This window comes from Podarcis cretensis (genome assembly GCF_951804945.1).
Source record: "Podarcis cretensis genome assembly, chromosome: 1".
NCBI classification, from domain to species: domain Eukaryota; kingdom Metazoa; phylum Chordata; class Lepidosauria; order Squamata; family Lacertidae; genus Podarcis; species Podarcis cretensis.
Window position 1 is genome coordinate 68,331,141 of NC_137170.1, and position 22,373 is coordinate 68,353,513.

Consider the following 22,373-nt stretch of genomic DNA (forward strand, 5'->3'; position numbering starts at 1 on the left):
GGGGCGGAGAACCTGTGTGTGAAGGAAAACTGTGTTGCGAAAAGGAAACTTTTTATGAGAGAATTGTTTTGAAAAGCACCAAGATTAGGAATCAGCTTTGTTTTATTTGCCTCAAGAAAACAGCGCTTTCTCTTCATGTGGCTCCCCAAGTACTTGAGGAGAATTCCGCGTGTGTGCTCGGAACGTCAGGTCTCCAGGGAAATGTTGTTCCAGAAAAAGAAGGGTGGGGAAAGAAGGGCGATAGCTGACAATCTTCGGGAAGGGGAGACACGGGGAAACGCCGAGCTCGCCTCAGCCTGGGCGCTGAGCGGAAGGAGGCGCCTTCCCTATTGGCGCCGGGCTGCTGCAGTGAGGCTCGCGGCCGCCAGGGAGAGCCGTTCGGGCGCCGCCTGCAGCCGAGCGAGGCGCGGCTGGCTGGCTGGGCGCCTGGCTTTGCGCGCAACTGGTGGCGGGGTCCTCCTTCTCCTGCTCGTCCGGGCGGGGTGGTCACGCCCGGCGGTGGCGGCTCCTGCCCAGTGCCGAGGCCGGCCAGGCGAAGTTGGGCAGCGGCGAGGAGGGGCGGCGTTGCTGCTGCTGCTGCTGCTGCTCCCTCTTCCCAGTATGCCGGCGTCTCCCCAGTTGCCTCGGCGGCGACGGCAAGCGGGCGGCCGGCAGCGGCAGCCGAAGAAGCGCGTGTGAGCGCCCGGAGAGCTCCTCTCCACTCACAAGGATGCTGGGGGGCGATGCCTGGCGGCAGGGAGGACGAGATTTGCCAGAAAGCGCTGAAGCTGCTGGTCGAGCTCTGCTCCGACGGGACGGTGGAGAACGACCGCTGCCTCGAGTTCAACTACTACCTGCGGGACAGCGGCAGACCCCGGCCCACAGACTCCGGTAAGCGCCGCGATCCTGGGTGGTGGGGGGCCGGGAAGGAACTTAAGCGGGACAAGGGGCGTCCATCGCAGGCTGGCTTTGGAGAGGTGGCGCGTCAGTGATCGCCCGATCCCATCCCTCCATTTTTCAGAAATCTCCCTCCGCCCTGATTTTGAGGCGACCAGGACTTTACTCCTACATGGTGAGGCCGGGGTTGATGTTCCCGGTCTGTGCAGCCAGAGAGCACGCCGTCCTCCTGGACACAGCGCCCAACCCTAGTCACATTTAGGCGCCAAACCCATTGGTTTCAATGGAATCTTACGTGCTGATTTGAATGGATGCAGAAATGAATCCTGTTGATTTTCACAGAACTTGCTCTTAAGCATGGCTTTAGGGTCATGCGTTTGCATCCTGATATTGGACCTGCTCACTCAGAGGGAAGTCCCTGGGAGTTGAGTGAGAGTTGCTCCCATGTAACACGTGTGTGTGTGCAGCGTTGCAGACATGGTCATGGGGCAGAGTTAAGGTACCATCTCTGAACTATTTTTAGATCCTGTGAATTTCTGTTGCTGCTGTAAGACCAGCACTTATGCAGGACTGTCGGAATAAAGACATCTCCAGGAACCAAATCATGGCTGTGGCTCTGGTTGAACTCAGAGTGGGACCAGGGCGGTGTGTCCAAAAGGCATCGCATGCTGGGAAGCTCTTAAGCTATTCAGATCTTACAGGAATTGTTTCTTTACCTTGCTTACACAAGCACGCGCGCGTGCACAACAATCAAATAAAATGTGACAGAGCGTTAAATTGCTCTTCTATATCTCCTACGAGTAATATAAGCATTTTGCAATATAACACATCTCTGTACCATTGGTTTCATTATGGAAATCAATTGGCAGCATACCTTGTTTTCTCTAAAACATGTTTCAGGGGTGGGGGCTGATTGTATTGGGACTAAAGGAGCAAAGGGATGCTACCACCATTTAATTAGTTGTAATCCTTTCACTGGGTAGGGTAGAAGTTGCTTGCTTCCTGAGCTATTTGAAAGCTAGCAGCTAACTTTGGTAAGTTGATTTGACCAGGATCAGGATTTAAGTGAGGTGGGCATGCTGAATTGTTAAACTGATAGGTGCTTCTGTTCTGTCTTGAAATGACTACTGAGCTCGCTCTGATCCTGAGTATACTTGTTTGGAAATAAGTCCTACTGAAATCACAGAGGATTGACTTATGCATAAACACACTTAAGATGTTGCAGGGTGGAAGGTAGAGGCAGGATGTTATACTTTGCAGCAGATGGGTTTTTACGTTACTGCTTTTCTTAGGAACAATCCTAAACTATGTCCCATGGTAGCATTTTTTTATTCACTGACAAGCTTTTGAGTCCCCTCCCTCTTGTTTCCTACCAGAGAGACTGCTTACCAGCCTTTTGGGCTGATTATGGGATTTATGTTGGATTATGTCTTTAGTGCAGTGCCTTTGGTTTATTTTTGATAAACGTTCTGATTTAAATGTTTCTTTCTTAAAGAAGCACCTCCAGCTGCTTTGTTGCTGCTCTACTTTCTGCAAGAATGTTGACCCATTGTGGCTGCTGAAGAAGATCAGATACAAATATGCACATGTATTTCCCAGATAAATCACCAAAGGCCTAAGCTAAATGTGCGTTGTTTCTGTGTGTGAAATTTTATCTAGTGCACATGCAGCTCCCAAGCACAAGTCTTTATTCTGTATTGCTCTTCAACCCATTTGCACTGGAAGCATAACTGTTCAGAGGGCTATCGTAGATCATGCACCTAACACAATATGATGCACATGAAGTGCTCTCATTGTATATAATACCTGCCTCGGCTTTTCTGATGATAACTTTACTACTAAGCTGTGAGTATGGGAAGCTACAAAGAAGTGCCTCCTTAGTGGCATTTATATTCTTCTGAAACTGGGGGTTACTAACCACAAAGTTTATTCTGCTGAACTTAGCGGGACTTCAAGGGGGGGAATTTTTGGATCACGCTACTGAAGTCATCCGATTTACTTACAAATGGAGCCCTGCAACAAGATGTTACAGTGTGCCACAGGTGTTACCAGGGCCTGTAGCTAAGTAGAATTGGGGGTGGGGAGTTAACATTGAATACAGGAGTCCCTCTCTGTTGTAACTTGGAACTTGATTCATGTATGTTTTATTTATATTGTTAGTTCTTGGACATTTAAAGGGGAATGCAATTCAATTGAACTGATGGATTTGGCCTGGAATGAGGTTCCAGAAGGAAGCTTAAGGAGCTGGATTTTTACTTCAACCTGAGATGTATGGGGTATTTTCGACTGGAAATCCAGAGCAGCCTCAGTAGCTCTGTCCAGCAATGTTAACAGAAGACTACTGTGTCCCGTAAGTCTGCAGTGAGGATGCAACAATGAACTGCACTGCATATTTCTCAAGCCGACCAGCAATGTGGGAATAAAGGCAATGGATAATACCTCAGCAGTGCTGTTGAAAACTGCTCACTTAGCTTGAATCCAACCTTCGATTGGGGTCTAATACTTCTGGAGATCACTGCAGAGTTGTTGTAGATCACTCAGAGCCTAAGCTGCAATAGTTCACATGAACTACACTGCAGGCCTGTCATAAACCATTTCCTCATCCACAGCCTTTCCAACTTGCAATATGGTGACGATGAATTGCATTTGGGGAAAGTGGGATGTGGTGGCTACACTGGTGTCCAATCCTGGTTACACAGAAACCTTGGATTTCTCCATTGGTTTCTTTGGGAAGCTCTCACTTCTTCTGTTCCTAACAACATTTAAAAATAGCTTCTCGGTGTGAACCAGCAAATGAATTCTCTTTAGACTATAAGAAGATTCTCTCTATGCTTCTTGTATCTGTGTCTGTTTTTCCCCATTCCTTTTAGAGGATGAAGGAGAAAGTGACAAATAGACTGAAGGACAATGGAGGAAAAGACCTAATGATATTACTGTGTACCTTCTACTCTCTCCTTTAATCTTCTTGCCTTGTTTCTCAGCTAGCTGATCAGCAGTTCTTAAAGCTGAGCAGCCATGTCCATTTTCTTTTCCAGTTTTCTGTGGCTATTGAGCATACTTGTTCTGTGTTGGGCTGTTCTTGGGTTCCCCGCCTGCCCTGGGGGTGCTTTTCTTCTAAACATTTTTTGTACATCTGCAAACCTTGAGGTTTCCTTAAGCCTGCTGATACCTCCTCTTGTGTGTGGATGCCCCCATTTTAGCTAAATAAGAATTGACACTCCACCTTGAATCTTGGAAACAGAGTAAATAATTTTCTTTATGGCGAGTCAGAAGCAAATTAGGTTCCACTGATTTTACTGTACAGTTATGCCCACAGTTTTATCATTTGATGTTGAGTGGCTGCTACGTTATACAAATTCTTCACTATTTTGTAATCCATTGGTATTCAGCTGCTGGGTTGAGATCCACACTGGGTAGTGGGCTGACCTTGGGTGGGTTGCAACAGCAACATTCCCACTGTACAAGTATATAGTGTAGAATTAAAAATAGGGTCTTTTTGCATCTTTGGGCTAAAGGTGGATCCTTGTTCTCAAAAGGTTCAGGACCATTTGATTTAGTGAATACGGCCTGTGAGTATATATGCAAAAGTGATCAATCCATGGAGATGTTTTCTAGATCACCAGTGCATGCACACCTGTGCATTTGTGGCACATTGACATCATTACAAGAACTAACTTTTCTTCATTTTAACTAAGCTTCCTTGCCTGGTCATCCAGAAGCAACAGTTATTTGCCACAAGCAGTCAATTAATTGGTTATTCACAAACCAAGCTTATTTTGTTGAGCCATTTCCTGCATTAAAATTAATGTCGAATAAGTTAAGTTTTAGTAGGGTTTACACAACCTTTATTTAAAATAATATTAAGTATTTCAAGTAAGAACACTTAAACATAAAGTTAAACCTAAGTTGGCAGGTGTAAAACAATTTGAGCATGGGCTTCACAAGTTAAACTATAGCTATTTAGTTTGTACTTGGTGTGATTGATAGAAATCTGTCAAAAGGAATTCATAGAAATACCATTTCACTTGTTCTTTGTCATGCTCCTGAGTTCCAAGTGACATTTCTGAGATGTCCAGGATGCTTTTCACTTGGACTGTACTGAAAGGCTTTCTCTGCCATCCACAGTGCTCTTGTACATACAGCTTTAGCCATATCCTAGGGAGGATATTGGTACAGTGGTGCCTCGCAAGACGAAAAGAATCCGTTCCGCGATTCTCTTCGTCTAGCGGTTTTTTCGTCTTGCGAAGCAAGCCCATTGACGGCTTAGCGGATTAGCGCTATTAGCAGCTTAGCGGCTTTTAGCGGCTTAGAAAAGGGGGGGGGAAACCCCCGCAGGAACTCGCAAGACATTTTCGTCTTGCGGAGCAAGCCCATAGGAAATTCGTTTTGCGAAGCACCTCCAAAACGGAAAACTGTTTCGTCTAGCGGGTTTTCCGTCTTGCGAGGCATTCGTCTTGCGGGGCACCACTGTATTGCTTCAGTCAGCTGCAATATAAGTTAGTTGAGTTTTAAAACCGTTGATAGCTTGTAGTTGCAGGCAAGAGGGTCCCATCGATAATGTAAGGTGGGGTATAGGTGTAAGGTGGGGTATAGATTTTACAAATAATGTGGTGGTTATTTGAGAACAAATAATGAGGTGGTGTCTCACAAGTAGCATGTGGTTAATAATGGCTCCCAGCATTCCCCATCTGCAACAGAAAAAGGATGGAGGCACAAGTCCACCCACATTCATGTGATTATGATTATAACCTGTTAATAGTACTGCTAGTTTAAGAGGGAGGAAAGGGTCAATCCAATTCCTCTCACCAGCAAATATTTCAATATCACGATATATCGCCAGCTAAACATTGCAATATCTCAGTATATCATGGTGTCTGAAATAAGGTTGGAGCTTATAATAATCTGGGGAAATATTTTTTTAAAAATAAAAATCTGAATTTGATGCATATAATTAAATGAAAATTTACTCAGCAATAGCATGCTTAACTAAACCATTAAAGATTTCTGGAGAATATATTACTGTTCTGTTAAGGGTTTTATATACCCATAGTAATACCTTGAACTTGGCCCCTTAACAGATTTGGAACTGGTGTAGATCAGTGCTAGAAAGCCTGGTCTAGGTGCCACGTGTCGCCTGAAAACTAGGTTACAGATGGCCATCCAACCTCTGCTTAAAAACTTCCAAGGGAGGAGAGTGTACCACCTACCAAGGGAGTCCTTTCCACTGTCGAACAGCTCTTTCTGTCAAAAAGTTCTTCCTGTTGTTTAGTCAGAATCGCCTTTCTTGTCACTTGGAACCATTCATTCGGGTCCTCCCCCTCCACAGCAGGAGAAAACATGCTGCCTCCATCTTCCAGGTGACACCCCCTCAGATATTTGAAGGTGGCTACTCTTATCTCCTCTCAATCTCTTTTCCAGGCTAAACATACCCAGCTCCCTCAACCGTTCCCCACAAGGCTGGGTTTCCAAGACCCATGATCATCTTGGTTGCCCTCCTCTGCACGTGTTACAGCTTATTAATATCCTTCTTAAATTGTGGCACCCAGAACTGGACACAGTACTCCAGGTGTGGTCTGACCAAGGCAAAATAGAGCGGGTGGCACTGTGGTCTAAACCACAGAGCCTAGGGCTTGCCGATCAGAAGGTCGACGGTTCGAATGCCCGTGACAGGTGAGCTCCCGTTGCTCGGTCCCTGCTCCTGCCAACCTAGCAGTTTGAAAGCACGTCAAAGTGCAAGTAGATAAATAGGTACCGCTCTGGCGGGAAGGTAAATGGCGTTTCCGTGCGCTGCTCTGGTTCGCCAGAAGTGGCTTAGTCATGCTGGAACCATGACCTGGAAGCTGTATGCTGGCTCCCTTGGCCAATAAAGCGAGATGAGCGCCACAACCCCAGAGTTGTCCACGACTGGACCTAACAGTCAGGGGTCCCTTTACCTTCATGACACTATATTTCTGTTGATGCAGCCTAGTATAGCATTAGCTTTTTTGCTGCTGCATCACACTGTTGACTCATGTTAAGCCTGTGGTCTACTAAGACCCCTAGATCCTTTTCAGAACAGAAGCTGGAGCCAAGCCACACTGATCTTAAAATGAAGAACGGAATCTTCTCCCACAGCACTGCTGAGGAACAAAAATTCCAATAAGCAAAGTTTCTTTTTCTGCCAATAAGCTCCACACTGTGGCTCTTGCTAGGCAGAGTAGAGACCCTGATACCATTCTTAGCTGGATATCGAGCTGGGTCTCTATTCTGCCTAGCAAGAGGCAAGGTGTGTGCCTCAAAGCAACGTGAATCTTATGGGGAGAAAATAAACTTTTTTTGCTGATCAAAATCTCCCTGCCTCAGCAAGGAAGCCTATTGTTATGCTAGGTCTGTCTCTAGCAAGAGGCATGGGGCTTGCACCTTGCAGATTGTGCAAGCAGAAAGCAGCTTTTACTGCAAAGTAAAGCCCTTTAGGCAGCTGAGTGGTGGCAGTGGCTTATGCCTTGCAGATGGGCAGGCAGGAAATGGCCATTTACTTTGCAGTAAAGTGCTGCTTTACAGAGTGAAAAAATATGAAACCTTTATTGCGGTCTGGAGTTCATACCGATAAGAGACAAAATAACGATATATCGCCCACCCTAACTTTCCTGTGACAGCCCTTAAGATATTTGAAGATGGCTATCACATCTCCTCTCAGTCTCCTCTTCTCCAGGCTAAATGTACCTGTGTTGACTGTGTTTGGTGCTGTTTGCCTGGCTTATATTATATTATTGGGGGTTGTACACGCAGTCCTCATAGAGTGTGGACATTCAGCTAAGAGCCCTATGTATGCAGGACCTCGTTGCATCTTCCAGTACAGAAATATGCACAGGTCTTGTTTGCTGTGGATGCCGGGACTTAATAAAACCATGTATAAATACAACCTTTTGGGGTGGTTCTTGACACATTGCTTTCCTAAATAATGAGATACACTTCTGTGCTTTCAAAGTAAAACCTATGCATTCACATGGCTTTATATTTGTTGCTATACATGAAGTGATATGTACATGTTTTAGGACTTTGTGTTTAACTCACTTTTCAGTGCTTGAAATATCACTGTGTGAAGAACACATTAAAAGAAATCCCTGTGCTGTGTGCTTTTCTGGCCATGAAGTTGAATGTCTCATCCTAGTTGGAAAACAATATATTGAGTTTACAAAAAAAAAGGGAAGGTAGTGTTCTCTGTAGCTCGGCAGAAACCCATCAATAGTAGACAGGCCAAAGACAGCTTGATTTATTCAGACAAGCCGTCTCATTGAGTTAGTAGAAGGCAATTAATGGGCTCTGAAGAATGTCTCTTCAGGTTTTCGAGGACTGGAAGAATGGTGGCAACAGCATGGAGCCAACTGAGGAAAAAAATACCTTTCTAATTAGTAGCTTGACTCCAACATTATTAATATTTTAGCTTAATTCAGGTAAAAATGTTTGCATTAGGGGATTTGGTCATTATAGGGAAGGTTGCTAAGAAGTATATAAGATGGTTGATGTTTCAGATGAATAAAATAAATGAAGAGCAATCATTTTTACTACTCTTTTACATACTGCACATAGTGAGTTCTCAGTTAAATCAATACTTCATTTAAAGCCCATGGTTTCCTGAGTGAGAATGAGCCTCTGTACAAGCAAGTGCCCCTGCTTAGGAATGTACTTCCATATGTATGGCAGGGTGGATGCATGTATGGAAAACCTGTTTTGCTTCCACATGCCCTTACAGGATCCTTCACTGTGCAGAAAATGTGTATCCATAGCTTAATGCAGTGCTTTTTTCTGGGGGGACACAGGGGGACGCATACCCCTAAAGATTTTGTGAATCTAAGTTTGGCCTCATTGAGGGGCAGTATTTCAGTATGAGTAGGAAAATGAGTACCCCTAAACATTTTTTTTTTTTAGGGAAAAAAAGCACTGGCTTAATGTAAAACAATTTATTTGATTTGCTATATTTCTTTGATTAGTGTATATATTTCTCATTCAAATGAATCCCAATAAATCCCAAATGTAAATCCCAGTTTACAAACAAGGAATAACAATAACATGGTGGAACGTAATCGAACATCACAAATACAGCTTAAATCATATAGCATAATTAACAGATCATCGGTGAAACAGTTACACTCTATAAAACACTGTTAACAAAACAGCACCTAAAAGAATAAGTCAAACATCACAATTAAAGCAAAAATCATATTATGCGTTTAGCAAATCAATACAGCATTTATCATCTATAAAACAATACTAACAACATTAACAGTATAGCAGCCAAAAAATAAACAAAGCACTGTTAAGTTCATACACACACTCTCTGCACTCTAAACTTTCACTCTATTTATCTCATTAAAACACATCCACATGATGCCTGTGGCAGCAACTCCCTTCTGAAGGTTCTTCAGGCTGGAGGTGGGGCAGCACAAGTGAAACCAAACAAGAGTATCTTTCCCTTCACAGTTCTTCCTCTGGAAACAGCTCCCTTATGAAGGCTCCCGGGGCTGGAGAATAGGCAAGGCAGGTAGGAAAAGCCATTACCTGCTGGCCAACACAGAGTCACGTAGTCCTACAGCATGTGACACTAGCAGCAGGCAGCACTATGGCAATGCACTGCTGTTAAGCTGTCATTTTCCTTGTAAATATTGACCAGCTACTGTCTGAAATATGATGAGTACAGATTCAGCCTAACTGATCTTGAAGCATCAGTTTGTTTTTACAGAAATGAAGAAATGTGGCACTGTCATTGAACTAGTTTCAACATATAGTTTATAATAATCATAATAATAATTTATTATTTATACCCCGCCCATCTGGCTAAGTTTTCCAAGCCACTCTGGGCAGCTTCCAATCAAGGGTTAAAAACAATACAGCATTAAATATTAAAAACTTCCCTAAACAGGGATGCCTTCAGATGTCTTTTAAAGAGAAGATAGCTGCTTATTTCCTTCACATCTGAAGGGAGGGCGTTCCACAGGGCGGGCGCCACTACCAAGAAGGCCCTCTGTCTGATTCCCTGTAACCTCACTTCTCGCAATGAGGGAACTGCCAGAAGACCCTTGGCGCTGGATCTCAGTGTCCGGGCTGAACGATGGGGGTGGAGACGCTCCTTCAGGTATACAGGACCGAGGCCATATCATGATGGGAATGAGTTGCACTGAGCCTCAGTCTCATTTTCCCTCTGTTTCTGATCACAAGATCAAAAGCTTTCATTTCGGATTAGCCACAGCTTGTCATTTTGTCCAAACCCAATAAACTGTAGTAAGTCTAAACTATGGTTTGTTTGAAATAAGCCAATTTTGAAGGTGTTGGCTGGTTAAGGAAAAGTCTCAGGAAATTTATCTGATATTTTCTTACATTTATATTCTCTCTCTTTTTCCGTCATGGAGCCCAAGGCAGTGTACATGTGGTTCCCAGGAAGTCTCCCATAGATCAAATCCAACCCTGCTTAGCTTCAGCAAGGTGGTAACGTCATATGCAGCTTCGCACCATGCCCTGGGATGTTGTGTGTTTACCCCTCTAAGGTAATTGCATCGGTGCAAGAGCTGTAGTTACAGTAGAAGCTTCTCTCCTATCAGCTTTTTAAATGGTCAAAGTCCATAGTGCCATGTCGAATGTGCCCCTTGTGGAAGACGAGGGCTGCCTTCCATGTGGGCAAACTTCTGGGAGTTGCATGACAATGCTGGGGGGGCGGGCAGAGGCAAAATGGGTGGAGCAGCAGATATGACTGTTACTTTTGCATGGTAGGCTGCATTCCAGCCATGGAAAAGTCAGGTTTCTACACACATGCGCGCACACACACACACACACACAGCCCTCCATGCAGGCAAGCAAGAGACATTTTCAAAGAGTACACTTTAAACAAGCAAAGGTACTCAAGAGAGAGTGGAACAGCAGTTGGTAAGGAGTGTAGCTGTCAGGGACTGGCTGGATGAGGAAGAGTGGTGGGAGCCAAAATATCTGATGGGAATTGGACTGCAAAACATCTGGATAACGCCAAGTTGGGGAAAGGTTGCATATTCTCTGTTTTTAAGAGCCAAGCATTGCTATTGCTATTGTTATTGTTGTTATTTACCTGGGCCTTTGGACCTCAATTTTCTGCATATTTTTTAGTTGGGGAAGAGTGGAGTTGGAGCTAGTGTGTGTGTGTGTTGTTGATGGGCATTTTGTAAATTGTCCAAGTAGTAACATTTACAGGTTTATGGATGCCTGTCTTCCTGCAAGTATCCTCAACCCCACCTGCCCAACAAATTCCAGGGATATGGAGCCAGTGCAGGAACACTGAGTATTCAATGGCTGTATTTAGTGCAGTAACAGCTTCTTAAGTCCCATCTCCTGAGTGAACATCCCACGCTTGTTCCTGTTGCAGGAGTAACAAGGCACATAACAACCTGGAGTTATCAAATGTTTTGCACTCCAATTCCCATCAAATAATCTGGACTACTGTGAGCATTTTCTCTAGTAATACTAGGATAGCACCTGTTAACATTGGTGGGCATGCATGACCTGGACCAAAGGTGTGACCTGAGATTGTCAGCCATGAAAAATGGTTTTTAGCAACTGCTGTGCTCCATACTCTTCCCCCAGAATGGGCCTCTTCCTTGAGAAACTGGTAAGGATCTGACCCTAGGAACTTTCCATTACAAATTCATAAAGGTCATAGGAGACAGCGGTGAAGCCCCAGAATAGGATGAAAAGAGAGATCAGGAAATACTTATGCAGATAAGGATGATAAATAGAAAGGCCAGACCATTAATCATGCTGAATTTCATTAATGCCACACTGAGTGGAAGAATGAGACTACCAAAACCAAATAAAGCTTTCTCTTCCTTATTGCCATGCTGGGCTGCATATTTTTGAAGCCCAGAAAACAAGCCAGTGGGCCCGCTGCTACTTATTTATATTAAAAACAGCTTCTGACAAATTACAGTGTAAATAGATGCTGTTGGTTTAACAGAGGATATAGGATTTTTGGAGCTTATGAGCAAAAGGAATGAAAAGTCACATTTGATCATTTATTCAAGTTAGGAGCAGATGCTTAGATCTAGGAAATTAAAAACCCCACAAAGTCAAGGATGTCAGATAGGCTCTGAATGAACTGTGTGAGACATTTTTATGCCAGTGGAATCAGGGTCTTGTCATTAATATTTTACTTGTATATGTGTGCTCTTATTTCTGCATGCAGGGCGGGCGGGGGAATAACCTAGCAGCATAAATTATCAACAGGAAAACTAAAAGTGAAAACACCCTGGATAGCATGTATTTTGAATGTTCTCTTGTTTGTATAGCCTCTTACTGTATGTGTATCATATGTGCACAAAATACCTAATTCAGTTTTGCTTTGCATTATGCTTGATAAAGCTAGTGGGTAGGGTGTGTTTTGCTTGATCTGTCATAGAGCAGAATATTTCTAGCAGAGAAGCCTAGCCATATAAGTGGGGAAGAAGCTTATTCCTGTGCAGCATGTGACCTGGTCCTGACTTGAGGCATATATTGCAATTTGGATGACACTAGTTGCTCTGTGGCTGTCCGTTGTGTTAGTACCATTATGTAACACTAGGGCTTTCACATTTAAATTTCAATAAACTGGCACTCCATATTCTGGAACAGGAGAAGAACTAGGGTGGAATCTGGTGGATCATGGTTGCTGAGACCAGGAAGGTGGGTCAATAGTGAAAAGAAAAGAAAGAAGAAGAAAGAAGAAAAGAGAAGAGAAGAGAAAAGCTTAGTTCAGCTGGGCCTGAAATTTACTGACTTATCAGAGCCAGATATTGGGGACTTACAAAGACAGTTTTACTGTCAGGACCATTAAAATAATGAATGTTAGGCATCCATTGATTCTGTGATATTTATGAATAAGAGGCTGGATTTTTCAAACAGGGCTTAAGTAAAGATAACTAAGTCTATGCAACCTTACACTCCCATGCCTCCCTTTTGGCAATCTGAGGGATTGCAGCTGCTGCCCCTGCCCTCTTTAGTTAGTGACTTTCCAAGAAAGGATGAGGGATCACACTTTAGATCGCCTCCTTTTAATATGGCAGGTTGCAAGCACTTTGCTACTTTAGAAAGAAAATTGTGCTGGGGTGGGGCATGTAATTGGCTAGGATAGCTCTAGGCCACAGGGATCTAATTTGGCCCACAAGTCCATTCTCTGCAAAGCACATCCGTTGGCCCCATGTGACCTGTGGGGCAGGTCAAGATGTAGCTGCAGGGGAACAATTGGGAATTGAAAGGGCACTCCCAGTTGTTCCTTAGCAAGTGGGAATCACTGATAGTACCTATCAGCTGATCGGCACCACCACTGAGCCCATTTGAAGTTGTCCATTTGCAGGTTTGGTTTGAATTCAGTCTGCACAAGCAAACCTTCACCTGCAGCTTTGCAGTCAGCTAGCTTGCCACTGGAATTAAGCAGCACAATGTAGTTGCAAAGAGCTTGCAAGACGCCACTTTAAATGAGGCAGTCTGTGCCACTTAGGACCCTCACGTCAATTTTCATGAGGTTTGGCAGCTCAGAGGGGCATTATGTTCCTAATTAAAATCACCGGTCCAAGAGGAATTGCTCTCAATATAATATTTTCCCTCTGTGATGTTACCTCACCCTCCATGCCTATTGACTGGCTGAGATGAAAAAGAGATTAGAGGAATTAAATAATGCTGCAACAGCATAGGGAAATAATGGCTGTAAACAGTGCTGGAGTAAAAAGGATTTAGGAAAATGTTTGGGGAATAAATGCCCACAATGCCCTGAAATTGTTCCCTTGCAGACATTTGGTGCAGCCTATTTCACTTCCTTCATAGACCTTTGTTTAATGTGAAGAATCCTTAACTGGGGTTAAATCCTTAGCAAATGTGAAGCTGAAATAAGCTAAAAGAAATAACCTTTTCTTTTAAAAGATGCCTTAATTTTAAAAGAAGGAATATATATAAAATTTTATGCTTGAGTAACTCAAAAGTGATTCAACTGATTTTGGTCAAACATTTTCATAACAGCACGAGCTCTTAAAGATTAATTTAAGCATGACAAATTTCAGCCGAAGGGGAAGAACATTTATAAAGTCGAGATAGTGTGGAATTGTGGGTTTATAGGTGGAGTAACTCTTTCAAGCTGAGGCTTAGGTTGTAGTAAGTTAGCTATGATGGGACTCAATGAGGAGCACACTTACCAACATTTTGACGCCTCTGCCAAAGTGCAAATGGACTCTAAATGAGACAGATATCCGGGTTTGGTAGCATTTTATCCGTGTTGCGCACAGTTATAAAGAATTAAATGAAGTGCAGGTTGGCAGCAACTTGAGCATTCTGGGCAAAGCTTGCAAATGAGCCAGTAGCTCTAAAATACCATAGTTTCCCCCTCCCTGTGTTTATGTAGGGCATGGGTAGGTAAACTAAGGCCCGGGGGCTGGATCCGGCCCAATCGCCTTCTAAATCCGGCCTGCGGACAGTCCGGGAATCAGCTTGTTTTTTCATGAGTAGAATTTGTCCTTTTATTTAAAATGCATCTCTGGGTTATTTGTGGGGCATAGGAATTTGTTCATCCCCCCCCAAAAAAAATATAGTCCAGCCCCCCACAAGGTCTGAGGGACAGTGGACCGGCCCCCTGCTGAAAATGTTTAAAGGTCCCCGACTCTGGGGGTTGCGGCGCTCATCTCGCTTTATTGGCCAAGGGAGCCGGCGAACAGCTTCCGGGTCATGTGGCCAGCATGACTAAGCCGCTTCTGGCGAACCAGAGCAGCGCATGGAAAAGCTGTTTACCTTTCCACCGGAGCAGTACCTATTTATCTACTTGTACTTTGACATGCTTTCGAACTGCTAGGTTGGCAGGAGCAAGGACCGAGCAACTGGAGCTCACCTCGTTGCGAGGATTCAAACCGCCGACCTTCTGATTGGCAAGTCCTAGGCTCTGTGGTTTAACCCTGACCCCTACTGTAGGGCATCATCACTGATCCCAAAGGGCTACACAGATTGTATAAAACTCTCCTCTCCAACCTGTTCCACTTAATACTCCATGACGTGCTCGTCCTTCCTTCACTTGAATCTGAAGCTTTCATTAATGACATTGTGGTCAGACTCAAATGAAAATAAATGGGGGGACGACGACAAAACACTGTACACTGAAAATATACAGGATCTAAACTGATGCAGCAGTGAAGGTGTTAAAATATTTTCAAAATATGCATTTCTGGAAGATTTGAGTTGAAAGGAAGTGACCTATTATACATATAGAAACTAATGGGGGAAATCATTAAAGACCCCAAATACTATAGCTGTACCCTCTATGCTATAAAACATTTAATACAGTTTTATTGTTTAACATTGGTAAATTGGAATGATTTTGTCAAATATATCTCACTGGTCGTTTTAAAACTATAATTAAATTGGGACATTTTTGACCCAGATATTGCATTAATCAGTGCTTTTTTTCTGGAGGTATTCAAGCAGTACCAGTACTTTTTTCTAGAAAAAAAGCTCTGTCATTAATAACATGTATTTTACAAGGGAAGGAGGGTTTAAAGCATGCCCCCAAACATGGTTCCATCATCTTTTTTTTTTTTTTTAGGCACTTAAAAGAGATATGTTCAACTTGTCTTTAACATTGTACTTGAATTAATTGGCTACAGTGAACATTAACAGTAAAGGGACAGGCTCTTAACCTAATTAGTGTCAGTGGCTAATGTTTAAGTACTCGGGTTGCAAGGCAGAAAAAGCAGTAACTGCCAAATATCTTTGGAGACACTGGCTAAAAGATGTCTGTTAATGGGGGTCTTCTGGCTTCCTGCAAGCAAGGTTGGGTCCTTCTAATTACTGTTTTACATAACTGTGACAATGTGGATTTTAATGGTATTTGTGGCTTCTACCAGCAGGCTCATAACTTTCGAATAATACCATTTAACTGAGAAATGGGGAAAGCTTTGTCCTGATACTTGTGAGGAACTTGTTTGTTTGTTTGTTTGTTTGTTTGTGTGTGTGATGTCTTTTTACTTCTCTTCGTCAGTGCTGTGGCAGCTCTGCTATGCCCTTACAGACCTGTCAGTCTGCCTCTGTTCCCCTCATCTGTCCTATGGAAGGTGGTAACAAGAGCCTAGTTTACAGGTAATGCAAGTGACAAGCTTTAAGCATTTAGGGGGAATGTCGTTTGAAAAGGAATTGCTTCCATAATTAAAATAGATGCCAAGGATGGGTGAAAAGGCTAGAGGCAGCTTCAAGGTGGAACCCAGAACAGGGCAATACAGTACCCCCCTCTCACCCACAGTCCTCCTTATGTGGTCATGTGAGGAGCAGGAAAGGAGGAGGGACCTGGTATTCAGGGATTGTTCTGGATCCGCATACCCTCCAATATTCTGCAGATGAAAACAGGAAGATTTCTCACCGCCCCCCCCCCCCCAACTGAACGTCATTTGTGTCTCCCCCTCAAGCATTTCCTAACAGAAGAAGGGCAAGTGCCACCACAACTACAACAACAGGACACAGCACACACACCTTCTACTGTCCTGAGAAAACTCCTTAAACCCAATTTTGTGTTATTCTTTGCTAGATTTACAAAAAGAAAAACACACACCAATAAATACATTTTAGAAAGGGGCAAGATTAGATGCAGGCGCACAAAGCACTTAATAAGCGCTCCACTCCCCCTTTCTTTCCGCCCAGGGCAGCCCTGCCCTCTGCCTGCCTCTCAGAGCTGGCACGTCACTAGGGGCTGGGCCTCGGTGGCCACAGCCTCTCATCCTTCTCGCCTTCTCTTCAGCAGCCACTGTGAGTTACCCAGGGAGGAGGCTGGTAGTGGCAACCATGGAGAGGCCACGGAGAGGCAATGGGGTGCTCCTTTACAGCCACAGCCGCTGGCATCGCTTGGGACAAATGCCAACTTATTCTCCTCCCCAAGCTCAACAGCAGTTGCACTGGCAGGGAAAATGGGGACATTCAGGGATCAAATCAGCAGCCCTGTTTAGGGAAGTTTTTAATGTCTGATGTTTTATCATTTTTTAAATATTATTATTATTATTATCATTAATTCTGTTGGGAGCCACCCAGAGTGGCTTGGAAAACCCAGCCAGATGGGTGGGGTATAAATAATAAACTATATTATTATTAATAATCATAATCATAATTCCAGGACTGTCCCTGGAAAATCAGGACATTTGGAGGGTATGGATCCCTCTCTCCTAAATTGGCCAGAAGACAAGCCTGAGGCTGACTTTTGACTACCATTTCCTAAAGAATAAGAATAAGAACTGTATACCTCCCTTCACCTGTAAATCTCAGCGGTTCACCACATAAAAATGCAAGATAAAAAAACCACAAAATACATAGTAAAATAAAGAATTAAAACAAAATGAATGAAGGTCATGATTTTACCTACCTTCCACCTGACATCACATATGATGATGGGAAGGGGCAAGTGGGTGTGGTTTGGGAAAAATCCAAATGAATTAGGCCCACGGAGTGGATATTCCCAAACTCTGGGCTAGATGGACTAATAGTCTGAATTAGTATAAGGCAACTTCCTATATTCCTATAAGTTGCTATGTATTAAGTTTCCAAGAGGCAAAAAATATTATTTGCATGCCTAGATTTCATTCGCAGGTGAATCACCTTTGCCTTGACCAAGAGTGGATTTCAACGTAGCCCTAAATGGGGTCCGCACTGCCCTTCGATCACAGCATGTTGAATCAGACCCTGTTGCAAAGCACAACTTAAATGTTCTCCCGCAGCCTCAGTACCCAGTCTGTAAAATGGAATTACAGCAACTGCTATTGGAGCATTTGCCAGCACTGTTGTAAGAACAGGCAAAGAAGTTTTACAAGCACTTTGCGCATTTATATTACACAGGTGCTTATGTATTAGGTGAAATCTTCTGCTCTTAAATTACTGACCCTCCATAAGGGGAAGGGCGTGAGCCTCTCCCAAGTCCTGCCCTGCCCCTGCTGTTCCCACCTGCCTTTTTTATGCCATCTTCAGAATAAAAGGCAACGTGTTGCACAAGCCTGTGGTTCCTTTGAAAACATTTGACTCCAGAGGAGGACATCTGGGATAAATGAATTGTAAATGCTGCCATTAATTATTCATCTTAAAAACTAAAGCAAATGTCACAAGAAAATAATAATAGGAGTCAAACTGCAGGTCACAGTTGTTTTAAGTATTTCTGTAGGCATGTTTGACTCCGGTTAGGCATTAGAGTATCAAATCAATCAATTTATTTTCCCCCCAGTATAAACCAAAACCACCAAAACAAAAGAAACCCAAATTAAATAGATCTCAGATTTATAATTTTCTGATCGAGTTATTAGTAAAGACAACCAGTTCAGTAAAGCTGCTCACCTTGTTTCATCTTTTTAAGAGAGATGTCAGGGAGAAATGCCAGCCTTTAAGCCTAACCCATTGAAGTTATGATTTTTATCTTTGGGGGAGATCCTGTACTTACTTACCTAGAATCCACCTCATTGAAGCAGCAGTGACACTCAGAAACTGGGAGAGCAATGCAGCCCTACCCATGCCACCCCACCAGTCACTACTAACTATAGCAATGGTACACCCCCAACCCTTTTAAAAGCAAAGGTTTTTGTGCTTTGGGAGCGATGTGTTAGCCTGCAATACAGGCACTCCTGAAAAATAATTTCATGTGGCTTGAACACATCAGAGGATTGCCCTCTGCCTTCTCTAATGGTTCCCAATCTAGACCTCTTTGCACATGGGAATAGGCTGTTGGTTTGCTTCTGTATCTGAGGATTTTCACTTGTGAAAATATGATGATCTCTCTCATCTTTGGCTTGGTCTGAAACGTTTTCCTTCAGCTGACAGTGCTGGAGCAGAGTGTATTATTTAGGGAGTCTCAGGGTGTATGTATGTACTAGCAAAATGGTGGCATTCGCCACCAAAACAAGTAAATCATGTTTCTCATCTCAGTGGTTTATGCTTAGTGGTGAAGAGGGCCTATACTAAGACCAACTTTGAGAAAACAGGACCTATATGCTCCAATTGTGACTACAGACAGATCTCTGCTTTAAAATGTGAGCTGTTTTGTGAATAAACATTTTTTCTTTTACTGCTTATGTGTTAAAAGTATAATAGCAACATAAGTATCAGTGAAGATATATACACTACATCTTTAACATTTGTTTTGAAAGACTGACAAATTATTCTGTGCAAGCAAACATAGTAGAAAATTGAATTGTGTGTTGGGCTTTCCTTCTGGTGTTTTTGGCTACTTACGATCTTCTACTCTTCTCCTGTGACCTCATGAAGAGGACACCCACACATTGTAATAATTGCTGTTTTTACCCCCATTTTATAATGCTGTTATGCTGTTTTATTGTTTCAGTTATGGTCTTCCATTGTTTCTTTGTTATTTCATGCATACCCGTAGAGACTTTTAAATATTAAGTTGCTTAGAAATGTTTTGAAATCTATAAATAGAAAATAAATTGGGGTGGGAAGAAGCTTCATTTTGTTAAACTGGTGATTTGTGGAAAGCTGCATTCAGTAAAATCTGTGATACCCAAATGCTAGTGAGGATGAAAACGGGCCAATGCATCTTTCGTTGCTATATTTCCAAAGGGAATATATATTTATCATTTCCTGCTGATCCTGGAAAGTCTTTTAGTACTTGAATCATCTCAGTTATGGCCCTTCTATAGTCCAATTGACTCCTGCTTCAACTTTGTATTTTTGTAAAGCCCCCTGCCCCACTCCTTCCAATCAGAGATCTGTTTTATTAGCCTGTTTTGTGCTTGCTTAGTACAAAGCTGTATTTTAAAACTTTCTGTATTGTGGATTTCAGCTGCATTTTTTGCATTAGTTTAAGCTGTTTCGCAGCTTTATTTGTTGGGGGGAAACAAAGAGATTATTTCAGTTTAAAGCTGTATTTTGCTTTTGATGTGCATCTTGTGACACGTCTGTTTTCAAATTGATAGAAAAACAAATGAGTGAATCTACATGACTGCTGCCTTAATTAACTTGGTTTTTGCTATGGGTTTTTGCTTTACTTTGGCTTACTCCCACCCACCCCCAAAATGTTTTCCCAACTACATAATTTATTTTCAGATATATTATTACCTCTGTGAAGGAAATATTGGAAGTTTATTTTGTTGTTCTTATATCTCCAGCAAATAAAGTAAAAAGAAAAGTGAGATACTCTTGCATAACAGTTAGTACTTTATATACTTAATATTGCTACCACACTGAAACTATTGGATTGATCGTGATGATGGTTAGCAGTCTTGGCACATAGCCATGATATGCCCATTGGTCAATTTTGCTTCCTTCTCTAACTTACAAAACTAGAATTCATAGAAAACAATACATAGGGACATGGCTGCGGTGTATTGTTCAATGTTGGATTAGATCTATTGCCAGATTTTAGGAAATTTGAAGAATAAATAAAGATTAAGAAATAAAGAAATGATTTGTTGCTTGATTTACTGGTCTATTAAAGAAGAAAAAAGTTCCTCACTTTTAGAGGACACCTGGTTTATTTCCACTTATTTATTAAATTTATATCCTACCCTTCCTGCAAAAGGAACAGCAGGTACCGCATTAGAAGCATTTACTTATGTGCAAGTATAAAGGGAGAATGACTTTTCTAAGATGGAGCCTGTCCTCTACAGGCTTCATATGCTGTTGTATTTTAAACAGCTCAGCAAATCTACCAGTCAGTTAATCGGGGCACCTTTTTAGTCAATGAATTTAATCTGTTAATGTAGCAAATTAACTCACTCAATGTTGTCATGCTATTTAAGTGCTCTTTTCCTCAGTTCTCCGGGACGCAGGTGGCGCTGTGGGTTAAAAGCCTCAGCGCCTAGGGCTTGCCGATCGAACGGTCGGCGGTTCGAATCCCTGCGGCGGGGTGTGCTCCCGCTGCTCGGTCCCAGCGCCTGCCAACCTAGCAGTTCGAAAGCACCTCCGGGTGCAAGTAGATAAATAGGGACCGCTTACCAGCGGGAAGGTAAACGGCGTTTCCGTGTGCGGCTCTGGCTCTGGCTCTGGCCAGAGCAGCGATGTCACGCTGGCCACGTGACCCGGAAGTGTCTCCGGACAGCGCTGGCCCCTGGCCTCTTAAGTGAGATGGGCGCACAACCCCAGAGTCTGTCAAGACTGGCCCGTACGGGCAGGGGTACCTTTACCTTTACCTTTCCTCAGTTCTGTTCCCTGCTTGTGGGCAAACGCAACACCATGTAACTTTCCTGTATCTTCCTGACCGACATTCGCCCCAAGCCGGACCATTGTGTGTCTTTGGATGGAGCTGCCATATTGAGGATTTCCCGTTTTCTTATGCGGAGAAGGAAACTCTGAGCACACACAACATGTGCCTGGAGTTGCTTCCTCCAAAGTGAAGAATAGGAAATTTCTTGTGGACAGGACAGTCCTATACGCATAGCCTGGACACCTGAAGCAAATTGTTCCATATATCTTATCTCCATTGTCCCAAGAGTAACTCATGTGTGTGTGTATAAATCTTTAGATCTTTAAATTAAGATTTCAAAAGACAGAATTAAATGCTTTGTCTGTCATGCTTTATAACTGCTAATTAAAGGTGGTAGCGAAGTAACATGCCATCCAGCCTTCAAAGCTCTTGTCTTAGCACAAGCCTTCTTGTTTTCTTGTATGCATTTCTTGTTTGTTCATTTGATATTATCCATTCTTTTCTTCTCGTATCGCTTTAGGGATTAAAAAGAGTGGAAATGAGTCATCTCAATATTTCCGCAGCCTCATTTTCACTCTTTTCTTTTCATTGTGCCTTTTTTCTTTCTTTCTCTGACCTTCTCCCACGTAATTAATACTAATTAATTAATTAATTAATTAATGTCTGGAAGTGCAGTTTAGTATACCAGGCATCAAATAGAGCTAAATAGATAAGAGTTTGTACCAGAAAGGGCATGTGGGAAAGACAGCAGAGGAAATGGTATATTCCATTGGACCAGCTTGGGGATTTAAAAGCGAGACAAGTTTCAAAAATTGGGATTCAGAAATCCATGGCCAGGGGTGATGGGGCTCAATAGGGAGGCATAGCCATTTCTATAACTGTTGCTTGTGCCAGACTAAAGGTGAGACCCAGTAGGTCCTGCGCTAGCCCTGAGCCCTGTGTCAAAATGCTCCATTTCAGGGTTTTCCGCAGGCTGGTACCAGTGGCATCACTGCCGACACTACCTTCAGCCTACTAGTTTGGCAGGCATGATAGGGCTCACCTTTTTGGTGGGACTTCCCTGCCAATGGCAGAGTTCTTCCAATGGTGATGGCCAGGATGGGGGACACTTCCACTCCATTCAACTCCTCCCTCCACATCGAGGGTTTGGATTATCCTGTTATTTATTTTATTTAGAGCCTCTCTAGTCCACTCTTCATTAAAAATAATCCCAGCATAGGGTACAATGTGCAAAACAAATACTTAATGAAAAAGCAGATTTCACAAAATCAGTATGATATTAAAGCTTATCATTGCAAACCACAAATCAACAAGTCAGGGCAAGCTGCTGAACTTCAGAACTAGTTCAGCTAAATACTGATAG

The 22,373-nt window shown here is 43.0% G+C and overlaps 1 protein-coding gene across 5 annotated transcripts in view; it reads left to right on the forward strand.

The window, feature by feature from the left end:
- Window positions 1-410: 410 nt before the first annotated feature.
- The window catches only part of SYT9 (synaptotagmin 9), a 92,889-nt gene continuing 70,926 nt past the window's right edge, over window positions 411-22,373 (forward strand). For 4 of the 5 annotated variants that reach the window (XR_013836352.1, XR_013836353.1, XM_079967718.1 and 1 more), the window contains exon 1: window positions 612-870. Coding sequence is in view for 3 of the 5 variants with exons in the window: in XM_079967718.1 (XP_079823844.1) it covers window positions 723-870 (148 nt within the window). In the remaining 2 variants the exon portion in view is untranslated. Of the gene's footprint in view, window positions 871-22,373 lie in introns of all 5 variants that reach the window. The other variant, XM_079967719.1, reaches the window with a different exon arrangement.